At 37.2% G+C, this 16,303-nt stretch overlaps 1 protein-coding gene across 1 annotated transcript in view; it reads right to left on the bottom strand.

Annotated features, from left to right (window-relative positions):
* LOC148364518 (low-density lipoprotein receptor-related protein 1-like) overlaps positions 1-16,303 on the bottom strand; it is a 231,213-nt gene that overhangs the window by 110,131 nt on the left and 104,779 nt on the right. The window contains exons 8-12 of the mRNA XM_088338658.1: positions 15,775-15,997; positions 10,657-10,846; positions 10,445-10,588; positions 2,635-2,871; positions 1,008-1,188 (exon numbers count right to left, since the gene is read on the bottom strand). Coding sequence (XP_088194784.1) covers positions 1,008-1,188; positions 2,635-2,871; positions 10,445-10,588; positions 10,657-10,846; positions 15,775-15,997 — 975 coding nt within the window. The remainder of the gene's footprint in view (positions 1-1,007; positions 1,189-2,634; positions 2,872-10,444; positions 10,589-10,656; positions 10,847-15,774; positions 15,998-16,303) is intronic.

Here is a 16,303-nt window from a genome sequence, read left to right as displayed (position 1 = left end):
AAAAAATACCTTCTCCATCTCCCAAAAATATTTAAAGGAATAAAACAAAACCCAATAAACCATCCCTATAAAAAAATCAATCAAAAAATCTCCAAAAACAAACAGTCGAAAATAAAGCCCCCCAAAAAACAAAACCTGAAACATTAAACCCCCCAAAACAAAACACAACATTTGGTTAGCTTCATTTCAAAAACATCAGAGCAAGCCCCTCTTTAAAAGCCCTTCATTGGAAAACGATTGGTTACTTCTGGTGTATAGTATGTCAGCTAAAGATTTCCCCAAAACACCTTTGTCAAAAAGCATTCCATGCAAAAAAAACAAAAAAAAATCCACAAAAAGGTGTAGCAACAACAAGTTACTCGTCTATTGTGGCAAGCGCCCTCTTCTATGCGGCAGCGTGTTGGGGAGGCAGCGTCAAGAAGAAGGATGCCTCTCGTCTCAATAAACTGGCTAGGAAAGCGAGCTCTGTTGTGGGCAAAGAGCTGGACAGCCTAACAACAGTAGCTGAGAGACGAGCACTGAAAAAGCTGAGGTCAATCATGGACAATCCATCGCATCCACTACACAGCATTATCTCCAGACAGAAGAGCAGTTTCAGCGACAGACTGCTGTCACTGTCTTGTACTAAGGACAGACTGAAGAGATATTTTCTTCCTCATGCCATGAGGCTCTTTAACTCCACCCGGCAGAGTAAAGGCCCACATTAAACCACACCACCTACATTGGATATTACCGAATCTTACTGCAATATGTATTCTGTGTAGCACTATTTAGCTATTCTATAAAACACGCTACAGTGGGCATTTGCACGTCACACTGGGTATTTGTATATTTTCATTTTTTGGCTTTATTATTGTACTGTTCTCAGCTCAGGGATGCTGCTGGAAATGTGAATTTCCCTTCGGGGATGAATAAAGTATCTATCTATCTATCTATCTATCTATCTATTGATATCACAATAATGTTGAGCTCCTAAATAAGTTAAAATAATTCACCCACTGACTTACCCATGGAGAGGGTCGACCACGATAGCTCGAGGGTGAGTCATCTTATCCTCTATAAGAGTCTTGCGGGTTTGAGACGCTTTCTCAAGCCGAGCCACGCTGATGGTTTTTTTGGGGCCGTCGTCCGTCCAGTACAAATTGTCTGCCATCCAGTCCACGGCGATGCCCTCCACCGTGTGGATCCCTGCAGAGGGAAAAGTTCACAATTAACTTGTTCAGTGCCATAATGTAAAAATACGTTTTCAGAAGCATTGCAAAAATACATTTTTGTGTGCCTTCTTTTTAAACACTATTAAGTGTTTGGCGCAGCTCATCACTCAGTATCAGACCTGTAGTATTGATTTCAGTATGATAAATCACCATTAGATGGCTTGATCTTTCTCCACACATTGAGGGAGCCCCCACTTACTAGTGTTGCATCCTGTATCCAGCAATTGAAGTGTGTAGGCGGCCTATATGGGCAGTAGGGTTGCAGTGTGAGAGAGAAGCGAATATATGGATAAGTGCAGACGGAGCTTTTTTTTTTTTTTAAAGATTACAATGTCCTTTTGTCTTTGTCCGCAGGAACACGAGCGCCATGGTGACCAAAATCGTGTGATCACGTCACAGGAAACATTGGGCACTTAAAACAGGGTTCCTACAGGTAAAGGTAAGTTAAATTCAAGACTTTTTAACACTTTAATACCTTTGGTAATCAAATTTAAAACCAGGCGACCAAAATAAAAAACACAATTGAAAAAAACTAAAACATTCATATTTCTCGCACACAATACATCGTGCCTCGTAGACATAACCTAGCACAGGTTTAAGCCATGGCGAAAAACGTTCGTCGGACAGCCATGGTCCAAAGTAAACTTCTCTGCCTGAAGTAGCAATGTGTATTGTGTGCAAACCGAAATGCTCGACTGAAACCACATTACCGTTTTGATAGTTCTCTTATTGTAGCCACAAAAGTAAATTAGTGACTTATTATTTAAGACACAATTGCTAAATCTTACTAAATCTTTAGTTCAAACAAATGTAAATCTGATTAATGAGTGTTCACATGTTTAAGACTTTTAATTTTTTTTTGAAAATTAAGACATTTTAATGCAAATGCCTTATTTTAGAATAATGAATTCAATGCTTTTTAAGACTTTTCCAAGATCTGTGAGAACCCTGTTAAGTTTCTTGCAAAGTTCATGCATCATCATGCATACGTTTGCTGTTCATGCAATTAAATGTTATTATGCAAGCAAAGTTGTTTATGGAAAGCATCATTTAGAGATTTTTCAGTTATCAAAAATGTTAAACATTAAAAACAAAAAAAAGCACCGAAACATACGTTCGTTGTGAAAGGCATCTTTTCACTTGGAAACAAGTATTTTCATGACACAACTAAACAATGGTGAAAGCTAAAAAGATATTTTATTTTTGTACGCAATATGAGGGTTGAAGCCTTATTATGATATGTCCTAAGCCTATGTACAGAAGCTACAGAACTACATTTTCTGTAGGCCTTCAAAAATGAGTCAAAATAGCAAAAAATGCCTGTCACTGACTCTTCCCATTTGAGAGAAACGTCTGGCACTGAATAAGTTAAGTCTCTACTTTTGGTAAAGTCTGGTTTTCTCTCTGAATCACACCTCACCTTCTTTAAGAATGGTGTCCCGCTCAGTCCCATCGATCTTCTGCCGCCCGATGATGTAGCTAGTGGCGTCGGCGAAGTAAATGAACTCGCTCTCGGCGTGGAAATCCAAAGCTCTGGGCTTCATGAGATTCTCAATGGGGATCATGTACTCATCCGGGACTTTGGCATTCATGTCCATGCCCCTAATGACGCCAGGTCGACCTTTGCCGTAGACCAAGAAGAGCTCGTGCTCGGGCTCTGCAAACGTAACAAGGAAATAGGCTGCATTTAAAAGTCAAATTATGATATCTTCCACACGATAAGACGCACCTGATTATAAGGCGCACCTCCCCTAATCCCCCAAAATAGTCTTTTGTTATATATTTTCAATGCATCTGGTACAAGACTATAAAGCGCAAGAAAATTAGAATGAACTATACAATATAGCAATGATTGATCAAGTGTAGCTGACCAAAAAAGCAAAACACTATATGCAACGAAAACAACATACGAAAAGGCATTGGATTTTATCTCATTATCACACTATTTTACTCACAGTGCCCAAAAAACAGATTTGCATAGTGCATTTTGTTCTGCATTCTGATAGCTTAAACTGGCGGTGGGCAAATCACAGGCTGTGGGGCACATTCTGACCATCAAGCTTTTTCATCCAATCCGCCAAACAAAAATTGTTCAAATATAGTGACAATGTATATAATACTAAATCAAATACTACTAATCAATTTTGTGACAACTTTGTCACCATTGCCCCATTTGTTTGTCTACAACAAAAATACAAATACTACAAAATACTACAAAATTAAATATTAAATTAAGTGCTTGAAAACAGGAATCTATAAATTGTTTTACTACAATCCTGGAAATAAAAAATAGTACAGAACTACTACACAAATAGTGCTACAGTAATACTATAATACAAAAATACTACTACAGAAATAGTAGAACAGAAATAATGTCAAAGCATACATAAATAAATCCATTATCTGCACCAAATCCCCCACAGTAGGGTTGCGGGGATATAAAAACACAACTACAGTAATATTACATAAATGCTAAAGAAATACTACAAAATAGCACTACATAAATATAAAAATACTACTGAGATTATACAGAAATGCAACAAAAATATTACTATGAAAATATTTCAAAAATGCTTACATAAATCCCACTACAATAATAATAATAATAATAATAATAATAATAATTTCCTTGTATTGTCATTCTGTGTAACAATGTACACAGAACGAAATGTCGATTGCACCTGACCCGTTGTAGCGAGCCGATGCAGCCGCAGCCAACAGAGGGCGCCGCCGACCACTTTTTAAGTCTTAGGAATGACTCGGCCGGGGCGCGAACCACCGACCTCCCATCATACAAAAATACTACTAGAGAAATATTACTATAACATAAATATTACAAAATAGTACAGATACACTACAAAAATTATATTATAGAAACAATAAGAAATACTACAGAAATGACTACTACGGAAATACTACAAAAGTACTATTGCAGAAATACTACAACGATTATTTGAAAAATGAAACTAGTTATACTTAAAAAACACTTCGGAAATGGGACAAAGATTCAACTGCAGAAATACTACAAAAATACAAAAAAACAAGGCCTTAAGTAATACTACAATAAGTATCCAATTTAGCACTTAAAACAGGGACCTAATGTACTATTTTCTTTAATTGTTAGCATTTCAAAAGAAATTGAATACATTAATACATTTAAAAACAAATATAAAGAAATATCACATAGCGATGTCTGCATGTACTATATGTATTAATAGATGAAAAAATTGGACAAATCTCCAGTATCGACCTCTTGACCAAATGTTTTAACCCAAAAGGGCCGTACGCTTCACCCCTGGGTTAAATAGCCCCTCCACTTCATCTATGCATCAATACATTTGTGGTTTAATATCAATACTTATGTAATAGTAGGTTGTTGAAAGACTTTCTGATTTCTAAACTCTTCAAAATTTATTTCTGGCACCATAAGTAAAAATTGTGGGATCACGAGATAAACTCATATGCCTACTCGTACGTCATCTGTACCACTGGTGGTCTAGAAGCAAAGTGCCGACACTTGCGATGCATACAATGGTTTGTGATTTTGGTAGTAAGACACCTATAAATACGGTATGCATTTCCATTCCTATCCACAGTATTCAGCGTTATACAAGGCGCACTTTCAAATCTCTGGCCGGTTTGAAGTTTTTAGGTGCGCCTTACAGACGGAAAATACTGTAATTTTCCCACGACTGCTTGTGAGAAGAAATGAGCAAATTAGAAGCTAACTCTTTTCTATTTTTTTTTTTTTCAGAAATGAACAGCAAATGGTCCTCAAAGGTGTATCTTGAGAAAGCATTGTGTAGCGTTTGAGGGGCTCTTCACTGGAGTAAACCATTCAGAAAATGTTCACAGGAGAAAGAAATTTGAGTCTCTAATAAAACCAAAAGAGACACCTTTGATGCGAGCGGGGCTGGCTGGTAGTATAGTCGCGACAAGGTCAGTACAGATGATCACAACGACCGTTGTTCAGTGAAGACAGTTGCACAAAAAAGAAATACATTTTCATAGTGTCTGGGTTTTTAATTTGTCCAAAATGTAGCTTTAAAGCACATGTGTCGAACTCACGGCCCACGGGCCACATCCGGCCCGGCGTACAATCATATCCGGCCCGTGAAATCCTTTGATATACATCTACTAGAATGGCCCGGGTCTATGAAACCCTGATAACTTTCAAATTATACTCGGATACTAAAAACCACAATGGCCGAGAAAATTATGTTAACTGACATTGCCGGTAAACCCGTGTGTCTTTTTTGTGGAGATTTTGTGGCTGTAATTAAGGAATTTAAAGTGTTCTCGTTTGCCCGCGTCCCTGCGTCCTAGACGCATCATTTTTGCTGGGGACGCACAGTGTCAAATCAACGTGCGTCCCCGGGACGCAACTTTTTGGACACAAAATTGTCATTATTAACCGATTACTTTTTTTTAAACAAAGATTTACCGCATTCCAAACTTTTTGTCAGGCAGATCCGCCATTGTTGTTTTGGTCTCGCGGTTCGAGTTTTTGTCTGGACGCCGATTTCGGCCAACGAGATCTCGTTGCTTCGAGATTACGTCATTGTTGTGGTGCTTGTTGTTGAGGGAAGGTGAAAATCAACACAAAATTGATAATTTCTTCAGTCTCAGTAATAAGTCAAAACATAATGCAGAAAGTGATAACAACAACAATAATTCCGGCAAGACAAAACGGCGGAGAAATTCTTCGGAAGATTGCGGAGGCTAGGAAAACACGTGTGTTGAAGCGAACAATTCGACGAAAGAAAACAAACAAAAGAATACTAGCATGAAAAGGACTTTTCTGCCAAAATGGACTCAATTATATTCCTGGTTACGCTATGAGGAGGATAATAATGGATTGGACCTTGAGAAGGCATTACAACTGTGGCGGGACAGCAAACCACGAAAAATATATGAACTGAAAAATCAGAAGTGATAACTTGCTTTGTATTACCAATTAACTGTGATGATTAAAACTGCATGAATATATAGACTAATATTTCAGCAATATTATTTTGTATAATGTACAATATTTTTGTGAACTGAAAAATCTGAAGTGATAACTGCTTCGTATTACCAATTAACTGTGATGATTAAAACTGAATGAAAATATAGATTAATATTTCAGCAATATTATTATGTATAATGTACAATATTGTTGTGAACTGAAAAATCTTGAAGTGATAACTGATTTGTATTACCAATAAACCGTATTATTGATTGATTAAAACTGAATGAATATATAGATTTATATTATATATTTGTTGCCGATTTACAATTTCAACCTCGATAACACTAAATTTTGGGGACACATAGATCTCTGTTGGGACCCATAGAATTTTGAGCACCGAGACCCCGGGACCCATCACTTTTCAGAGGTAAAATGAACACTGCATTAAAACGGCACTACAAGACAAAACTTCAGAGTAAGCTAAAAAACCTTGAATCCAGAGAAAAGATACAGAAAGTTGAAGAGTTAAAGAAGAATACGAAGATGTTTTTCACTAAAGCAAATTCCCAAAGAGAAAAGCACAAATTTTATTTATATTTTCCATTTTTTTCATATTTTCATTTTTATAGTTTTGACAGGAGGTATTTTTATGGAGAGCAACGATTTTTAATTCATTTAATGTTTAAGTTTGTTTATTCTGGAATAATATTCCTGACTGTTTTAAATTCATATTCATTATTATTTTATTTTTTTTAAAGGAAAGTGTATTCGATAAATATTGATCCTGTTCGGCCCGCGACCGAAGGTGTGGTTTGACTTCTGGCTCTCTGTATAATTGAGTTTAACACCTCTGCTTTAAAGGGAGAGTATGTATTATTGAGCGCCTCCATGCAATTAAAATGTTTTACAAACAATCATGATTTGAATATAAAGCGCCACTCCATAAATTATCATATAATAATGCATTTTTTTAAATACTACTAAGTCAAGAAATATCACTAAAAGGAAGCGGACATAGTTGTCTGACATCATGCAGCTACGGCAACCCAAAAACCTCAAAAAGGCTAGCGAGAGAAATGAGAAGTGAAATAGTGCATTAGGGTCACTTTGAGACCCTGTCGTTTGTATTTTTCATGTGCTGTTTAGCGCTCATTTTCAGTTGCATTACACCATACAGCGACATTTTAATGGTCAAATAATACAAACCATGGGCGTAACCAGTCCGTTTTTGGGGGCATTCATGCACCTCCAAATTCAACTTTAACTTTCTTCTTCTGTATTTCTAACGATTTCATTTGTAAAAATGAAAAAATATGTTTATTTGTTTTTATTTTAAACTTGTTTTACTAGTAATATTTAGAATGTAATCGTAACTAAAGTAAAATAACTCTAAAGTTGCGCATACATTTTTGAAAAAGGTTCACTTTGACATTTTTTTCATTTTCTAATTGTTTTCCTTGTTAAACCCGAAAAATATTATTTAAAAAAGTAACACTCTATATTTTACATGATATTGCGAAATTTATGATCTATTTTTACGGGTTATAAAATTCCAAACAGCAAAAACCTTTTGAATTGGTTGATGTTTTCTTAAAGGGACAGTATGTGATATTTGACCCCTGTATTGTGTTGTGAAACTGAAAATGAGTACCGTATTTTCCGCACTATAAGGCGCACCTAAAAGCCTTTATTTTTTTCAAAAGCTGACCATGCGCCTTATAATACAGTGCGCCTTATTTATGGATCAATTTAAAAGTTGCAAAGTTTCCCAACTAACTTGCAGCCGCCGACTAGATTTTCCCCCGAACGCCAAGTAGTACGCGGTGTATGCTGGGATTTATTTACCGGCGTTTCATTGGCTAACCAATGTGTCAATCATCATTTGAATCGATCACTATTGGCTAAAGTTGTTCGGAGGTCAAGGGGCGGATCCTTTTTATCATATACAGGCTGCCATTGGCTTAAACGGCAAACAAAGCCTGCAATTGGTCGAAAAAGATGTATCAATCATCAGTTGAATCGATCACTATTGGCTAAAGTTATTCGGAGGTCAAGGGGCGGATCCTTTTTATCATTTGCAGGCTGCCATTGGCTTAAACGGCGAAACCAAGCCTGCAATTGGCCGAAAAAGATGAATGCGTAAAGCACGTGGCTGACGGCATAGAGAAAGCATTTTTTTCTATTCTGTATTTGTAAATATTGTATTCTCCTGGATTTACTACCCTCACGGATATAAGAGGACATTGCCTGCACATTATTATGAACACAACGACTTCGGTGAGCTATTCCGGGTTTTATATTGTCCCTGTATCTTGTTTCAGACTGAACTCGATGTTTCTGCGATAAGCGGTGCAGATAATGGATGGAATGGAGTGTCTATTTTTAAATTAAACTCAATTCCAAGTGTTTATTGTCATATGCACAGTAAAGTTGCGAGCGAAAAAGAAAATAGATACTAAGGAATGTTATCATTTCTTGAATCCCAAGACTTTAACCTTCCGAATGATGGAACGATGCATTTGAGTGACATCGTACGGACACCGCATCCGCACGTGTTCTCGACACGTATTTGCGTCTTTGCAAGCTTTCGGAATGTTAAGGGGGTAATAAGTTGGACTGAACTATCTGACTGTTATGTCCACGTTCCCATTGTAGCGCCTTATAATCCGGTGCGTCTTATGTATGTCAAAAATAGGACCAAAAACTATTTTTTCGGGATGCGCCCTATAACCCGGTGCACCTTATAATGCGGAAAATACGGTACTATAAAGCTCTAGAAGGACTAAAAACTACTGTACAGAAACACAAAGAGGCCAAAGTGCACCGTTTTCCTTCTCAACTTTTGCCAGACCCTTTCAAAGGTTTTTAGTTTAAGGGGGTACCCATAGCAGCAAGATGTTAAGTGAAATAAATACACATTTCTTGACTTACGAGTACTTAAGCAAAAGTACATTAAGTGTCATACAAAAGTGCATGTTTATTATTCTGATTTATATTGTTTTTATTTTAATAAATTAAGTTTGTGACAACCAGTAGGTGCTAAATAATAAACAATGTCCCTTTAAAGCAGGGGTGGGCGAATATTTGGAGTCAGGGGCCGCCTTGAGTTTAAAAACTTGGCCAATGAGCTGATCCTGGAGACCTATCCATTATTTTATTTATTAGTAAGTATACATGCATATCTTTCATACTAGGCATGTTATATTTCTTTGTATTTTTTTAAATAAATTAGTTTCATCAAACTGGTTTTGAAATGCTCACAATTAAGGCAACATAATATATTAGGTCCCTGTTTTAAGTACTAAATTAAACAATTGTAGTTGTAGTTTTGTCGTATTTCTGCAGTCAGATTTTTGTAGTATTTCTGTAGTTGTTTTTGTAGTATTTTAGTTGAAATTTTTCTGTATTCGTATTTTAGTATGATAGTATTAATCTATTGGTATTTCCATAGTATTATTTCTCTGGTATTTCTGTAGTATTTCTATAGTCTTATTTTTGTAGTATTTCTTTAGTATTTGAGTTATATGACTGTAGATGTATCTTTGTTGTATTTCTTTAGTTTTTATGTAATATTTCTGTAGTTGTATTTTTGTAGTATTTCTGTTGTAATATTTCTGTAGTAGTGTTTCTGTTTAATTTTCTTCTTGTGGTATTTTTTTAGTATTTATGTAGAAGTGTTTTTTAAGTATTTCCATAAATGTATTATTTTTGTATTTATGTAGCAAAATTTGTAGTACTTCCAAAGTGGTATTTTTGTAGCATTTATTTCATATTTTTTGATTAATATCTGTAGTCATATTTTAGGATTATAGTATTACTGTAATAGTATTTTTGTAGTATTTCTGTAAAAGTATTTTCATATCAGTATTGTTTTAGTTTTTTTTTAGTATGTACTATGAAATCATAGTTGTAATTTTCTTACTTGAGTATTTTTGTAATATTACTGTAGTATTTCTGTTTTAATATTTCATTCGTAAAATTTTCTATACTATTATTACAGTCCAAGTATTTTTGTAGTATTTGTATAGTATTAAACTTTTTGTAATAAAAGGTCCCTGTTTTTAAGCACTACATTTAATTTTGTAGTAATTGTGTAATATTTTTGCAGTATTTCTGTAGTTTTTGTTATAGACACACAATGGGGACGGAGTTGGCACAAAAATAAATCTTTTTATAAGTACCACCTTGTTTACTCTTATTTATATATTCATTATTATATTGTGACCATTTTGAAAATTCCCGAGGGGCCGCATGTAGCCTGTGGGCTGAGTCTACTTACTTTTGCAAGACTTTCCGTCACTTCCCAGGCTAAATCCAGAGCGACACCGGCAGGTGCGGGTCTTGTGTCCGTTTCCCAGCAGGCAAATGTCGGCGCATCCTCCAGCTTTTCCAAACTGGTCCACCTCACACGCGTGACTTCGGACTGTACGGAGTAAAAAGATGGCATTTTCCCAATACGTACTTGTACCCGCCAAGACAGGTAACACGTACCAGGTGGCTGACGTCTCTGGTGGTAAACGTGCAGAGCGCCCCCTTTGTCCACTCGCGTCACAACCTGGTAGTCCGGACTGTTGAATCGATTGATCCGTATCACGCTGGTCTTGGGTTGCATGTTTGCGTTGTCCGAGTTGGTGGCGTAAAGGTAGTTTTCAAAAACAGTCAGCCCGTACAGATGCTCGATCTTGGAGAGGGACAAAAATGCAATGTGTCAGTCATTTTTAATGTACACCATCGTTCTAAGGTTTGGGGTCAATTAGGGCTGCAACAACGAATCGATAAAAGCGTCGGTAGGAAATGACATCATCGGTTTGTTGTGTTGTGCCATTATGAGTCAGTCAGAATAATTGATTTTACTCCGTATACAGTACTTTTAAGGTGCTTTAAAATTCAAATAAGCAAAAAGGTTTTATTTCATTCTCAGTATGTCTGGATTTGTGAGCCCGCTGATAATATTTCTTTTTTTCCAGGTGGGACAGCTTTGCAAAAGGTTCCTTGGACTCCAGAGACAACCACAGCCACTCATCACTGTTTTTTTAATGCTTACTCCTTTTGCCTGACAAAATTTGCTGTAATATGCTTTTATCAAATTTAGGTCATTTGCTTTCTGAGTCATTCACAAATGATATTTTCCTTTAAATGGCCCACGTTTTTCTTTTGCAGGCATTGGATTATTTGTCACTTTCTATCAGTGAAAAGATCCTTGCATGAAATGATGCGCTCAAATTGTGACTTGTGACTAATTATGTGAAGCATCCCCCTTGAGTAATTTTCCTTCATTTAAGCTCATCAGACAAACCAATTATCAAACTTGTCTGAGATTGATAGGAGTGATGCAAACTGGCAGGGGAAACAACAGCCAGCTCAGAAAAACCCTCTAAAGAAAAATACTTTTATTGATTTTTATGTATCATTATTACTCATATAATATAACCGTTAATGCGAAATTAAAATAAGCCATCTCTGAAAATAATTGGAGAAACCTGCACTTGTTCATTCCTCCAATTCACGCCATCAGGACTCACCATTTCACCATAATTACAAGCTGTGACACAAATGTAAAAATCCACTTTGCGAATGTATCCAATGATAGGAATTTGCAGAAAGAATATATTCAACTTTTTCTCCCAAAAACAAAATAACCAGCAAAACCAAAACGACTTCATGTGCCGTATATACTTGCATATGAGTACACAACAATCAATACTTGTTTAATCAAGTAGTTACTAAAGATTCATCTACTGGTAAAACTCTAAAATATAACATTTTTTAACCATTCAAGTCAAGTCACATTTATCATTATAGCTCTTAATCAGAAGGTGTCTCAAAGGACTGCACAGCTTACAATTACACTATCCTCTGATCTTAAACCAACATGAGGGCAAGGAAAAACTCAAAACCTCAGCACGAGGAAAATAAGAAACCTATAGAAAGGGCCTCACAAGTGGAAATCCTCCTTCCAGGATGACCAGGGTGCAATAGATTTAGCATCAAGTAGCAGTACACTAATCATAGTGAACATCAATAAAAGAAAACATTTGTCCAGAAAGTGCATGCCAGCAACGCCTGTAAAATAGTGCTTCAGACACTCATGCCCAATTTCTTTATTTCCCAATCGTTTTCTTCGTTGTCGTTTACCGTTTTCAACTTTTCCTTCCTCTTATCACCAGCATTCACAGGACCCATTATTATAGCTAGAAAAAAGTAAATAAAACCAACAAAATCAAAATAAAACGAGATGCAGTCTGTCTCAACTTGCCAAATGACTGACCAGGAAGAAGAGATCAAGCTGGGCTTTATCACCATCTAGTAAAATTGAGCTTGTTTTTTTTTCTTCTTCTGAGCATATTTTGACCAAGGCAAAGACCCATAACCCACTCAGAAGTGGTGCGCAAACCACTTTTGGGTCCTAACCCACAAGTTAAGAAACACTGCTCTAATAGTCAAAAGTGCAGATGAGGGATGGGGGTTGAGCATCTGCAAGCTAGTGGGTGAGGTAACCTTAAGGACAAAAACCTACCTTGTTCCATTATTTCTGTCTAAAAATATCAATCCCAGTATGTATTTGTCAGTGCAAAGGACAACATAACTCGACCTATATAACACGCTACAGTGGGCATTTGCACGTCACATTGGGTATTTGTATATTGTATTCTTTTTGCTTTATTATTGTATTGTTCTCAGCTCAGGGATGCTGCTGGAAATGTGAATTTCCCTGTGGTGATGAATAAAGTATCTATCTCTCTCTCTATCTATCTATCTATCTATCTATCATAAGCACCCAAGTGGTCCCTTCTAAAAAATGCTCTCAAGTGATTGTGCTTTAAATTAAAATGAAATGAAATGATCTGCATTTATATAGCGCTTTTCAAGTCAATGACTTCCCAAAGCGCTTTACATTGTGCTTCACATTTCCCAATAGCGGCCGTGATCTGTGCAGCCATGTAAGGCGCTAACCTGCTTATTGGGGGTAATTGGGGGTTCAATGTCTTACCCAAGGACACGTCGACATGTAACACGGACAAGCCGGGATTCGAACTGGGATCCCTTAATCCTAAAACGATCGCTCTACCTCCTGAGCTACTGCCGCCCCCAAAAAAATGTTGCAAAGATTGTTTTTAGCCGAGTTGTTCTTAAACAGCACAAATAATCACAGAGAATTGCATACGACTATGATAAATTCATTCTGTGTTTAATTTTGGACTGATGCAAAAGAGATTTTATAGGATGCCAGTTCCTTATATTATCAGCTCCCTCTTGGAAATCCTCATGTTATGTAAAAAATACACATTTTTTTTTACCTTAGAGTATTTAAAAAAAAAAGCCCATTTGTATGATTCATGTATTTTTCCGTATTATCCAAATCAATATTGTTTTTTTTCTTTATAGAATTAGTTTGTTTTTACTACTAGGTGGCACTAAATAATAAACAATGACCCTTTAAAGAGAAAAAAAAACACAAAACCATATAAAATCGAGTAAGTATACTTCATACACACATTTATACTTGCAATAAAATGGATCATTTTCTGGCAAAGTAGCTCGTGGCGAAGGTCCTGTTGCTATGGTAACCTACTGAACTCAAGCATGTGATGCAACGACGCAAACTGTCCTTAAGTTGGGAGCGACAAACGAAAGTGTTTTTCCGACTTCTAAAGGAAAAAATTGGGAAATCGGAGAATAGGGAAAAAGATAAACGGTTAATTAATGATTAGGGTAAACACACTCTTGGAGATGCATTTCTTGCTCTTTGACAGGCTGAAAGAATAGCTGCTGCTATGGTGACAGAGAGGCTGCTGCGCCATTATTTTAAGGACAGCAATTTTTCTACCTCTTTTCTGCTCAAATTGCCCCCCTGGAGGAGACTCGGAGACCTAGACAGGCGTTGAAATGCGCGAGTCGGGCACAACATAAAGTACACCTGCAAGCTTTTAAAATTTAATAATATTGAAACTAAACGAATCTTTTAATTCAACATGCGGAAATGCAACAGAATATAGAGGATCAAAACATAAAATGAGTGACGACAAAAGTTAAATTGTTGATAATTTAACTGTAAGGTAAAGCTGTTACAGCAGCCCAAAGTGTAAGAATTAACATGCTTTAACTGAGAGTTTAAGTTGCTTCAACAAGGGCTGCAACAACGAATCGAACTAGAGCATCTTAAAAGCTTTAGTGCAACAGTCAGAGCATACCAAAAGCATAAACTTATATATATATATATATATATATATATATATATATATATATATATATATGTCACGGTTGCCATGGCGCCCAATTGGCCCCTGCCGTGTGGCGCCAGTTTGTGTCACAGTTGCCATGGCGCCCAATTGGCCACGCCCGTGGGCACCAGCTGTAGCTTGTTGACTGATTGGCTCCCTGTCAGTATTTAAACTCTTTCATGTCAGTCCCCTTTTGTCGATCCGTCTGCGAATCTGATTTTACACGGCAAGCCCTTTTTCGCCTATCCCGTGTTTTTGCTCCTGTTTTTCTCCCGCTACGATTTGTTTGATATTGACAACGTCTGCTCTCCCGTCCCGAATAACGACCCATTTTTAACTCTCGACCACTTCTGTTCTCCCGTCCCGAATGAAGACCTGTCTTTTCCGTTCCCAACACCACCATCGCTCGCCACGGAGGTCCCACTTCCGTGTCTGAGCAACCTACTCCCGATATCCGGATTGTGTGTGCGCTCCCTTCCCTTTTTCCCAATAAAATTGTGAGAAATGTTATGCGAGTGGGTTCTGTTTCCGTTCTAGGCCTGAGATATATATATATATATATATATATATATATATATACATATTTAAGATGTTTTATCTGAAGAGTTAAAGCTGCTTTAAAGTTTTAACCGAAGGGTTAGAGCAGCTTTAGAGTAGTACTGCAACAATGAATCAACAAAATCGATTAAAAACGATGATTAAAAGTGTTGGCAACTAATTAGATTATAGATTCGTTGTATCACATGATTCATGAGCCACCAAGAACGTTAAATCAATGCAAATTAGAGTGCACACTATTTCGTTGTGACGCTGGGAATTGTATTTCGTTGTGACGCTGGGAATTGTAGTACCGCTTTGGTCTGGCAGAGGGCTCCAAAACAATTTTTCTATACAACATTTTGTATACAACATTTTGAACAAACAATATTGACATGAACGTTTCAACTTCGTAGTGTTCGACTGTTTCATTACAAATTTAACAATTTTTAGGGGAACAGACAGAACTAAAGACTAAAGTGTCTGGAACTGGCACTTTCCATTTGAGAGAATGGTCGAGCATTGAATGAGTTACGATACTTTTGTCAGTAATATGGTTTCCCTCGCTTCATTTGAATATTATCATTCACTCTCAGATTATCATGCTTCTAACCTTATGGTTCAAGGACAAAGCCAAGTAAGGACACAAAAACACCCCCACAGCTTGATACCCTCGTTTTTGTGAGCTTGTCTGTGCCCTGAGGCCTACTGGCTATAAATGAAAGCCATTACTTCCCTCGGATCACAGTAAACGTCACGCTAACGGCTTTCAGAGGCAACCGGCACGGAACATTAACCACCTTGATATTAGACGCGATTAATCAGCGAAAAGAATCTGTTGGCCGCTTACCAGCAGGCCTTGAATGATGGTGTGCCGGTTCTTCCCTTCGTAGTCCACCACCTCGATGTAGTCCAGGTATGCGTCGGCCCAGTAGACCAGCCTGCTGACCAGATCCAGCGTGATGCCGTGAGGGAAAACGATTTTACTGTCCACAAGTTTGGTTCGGTTCTGGCCGTCCATGTCGCATCGCTCCACCTTGGGGATCTGACCGTAGTCGGTGAAAAACACCTTTCTGAAAAGGAAAAGGGAACAAAAAACATCTTGGTTTACAAATTACGTCACATTGTACTTCATTTTCTTGCTGTGTCTAAAGAAAATCTATTTTGAGCCTTAACACGTGACGTCACGTTGCCTTCCCTGGTAGAATGAGAGCCATGACGGGTAGCAAGAAGCACCCTCACAGACAGCACTTCAATAAGCAATTGACTTGATACAAATTCCAATAGCCATGACGGAAAAACCGTACCTCACAAGCAATGTTCCCTGTAATTTTCCACGGGTCTGAGCGTTCACACAAAGTCGGTGAGCAACGCTTGAA

This window comes from Urocampus carinirostris, chromosome 6 (assembly GCF_059441175.1).
Source record: "Urocampus carinirostris isolate Australia breed hairy pipefish chromosome 6, RoL_Ucar_1.0, whole genome shotgun sequence".
Taxonomy (NCBI): Eukaryota; Metazoa; Chordata; class Actinopteri; order Syngnathiformes; family Syngnathidae; genus Urocampus; species Urocampus carinirostris.
Note: the sequence above shows the minus strand (reverse complement) of the source record. Positions and strands in the feature narration are given on the sequence as shown.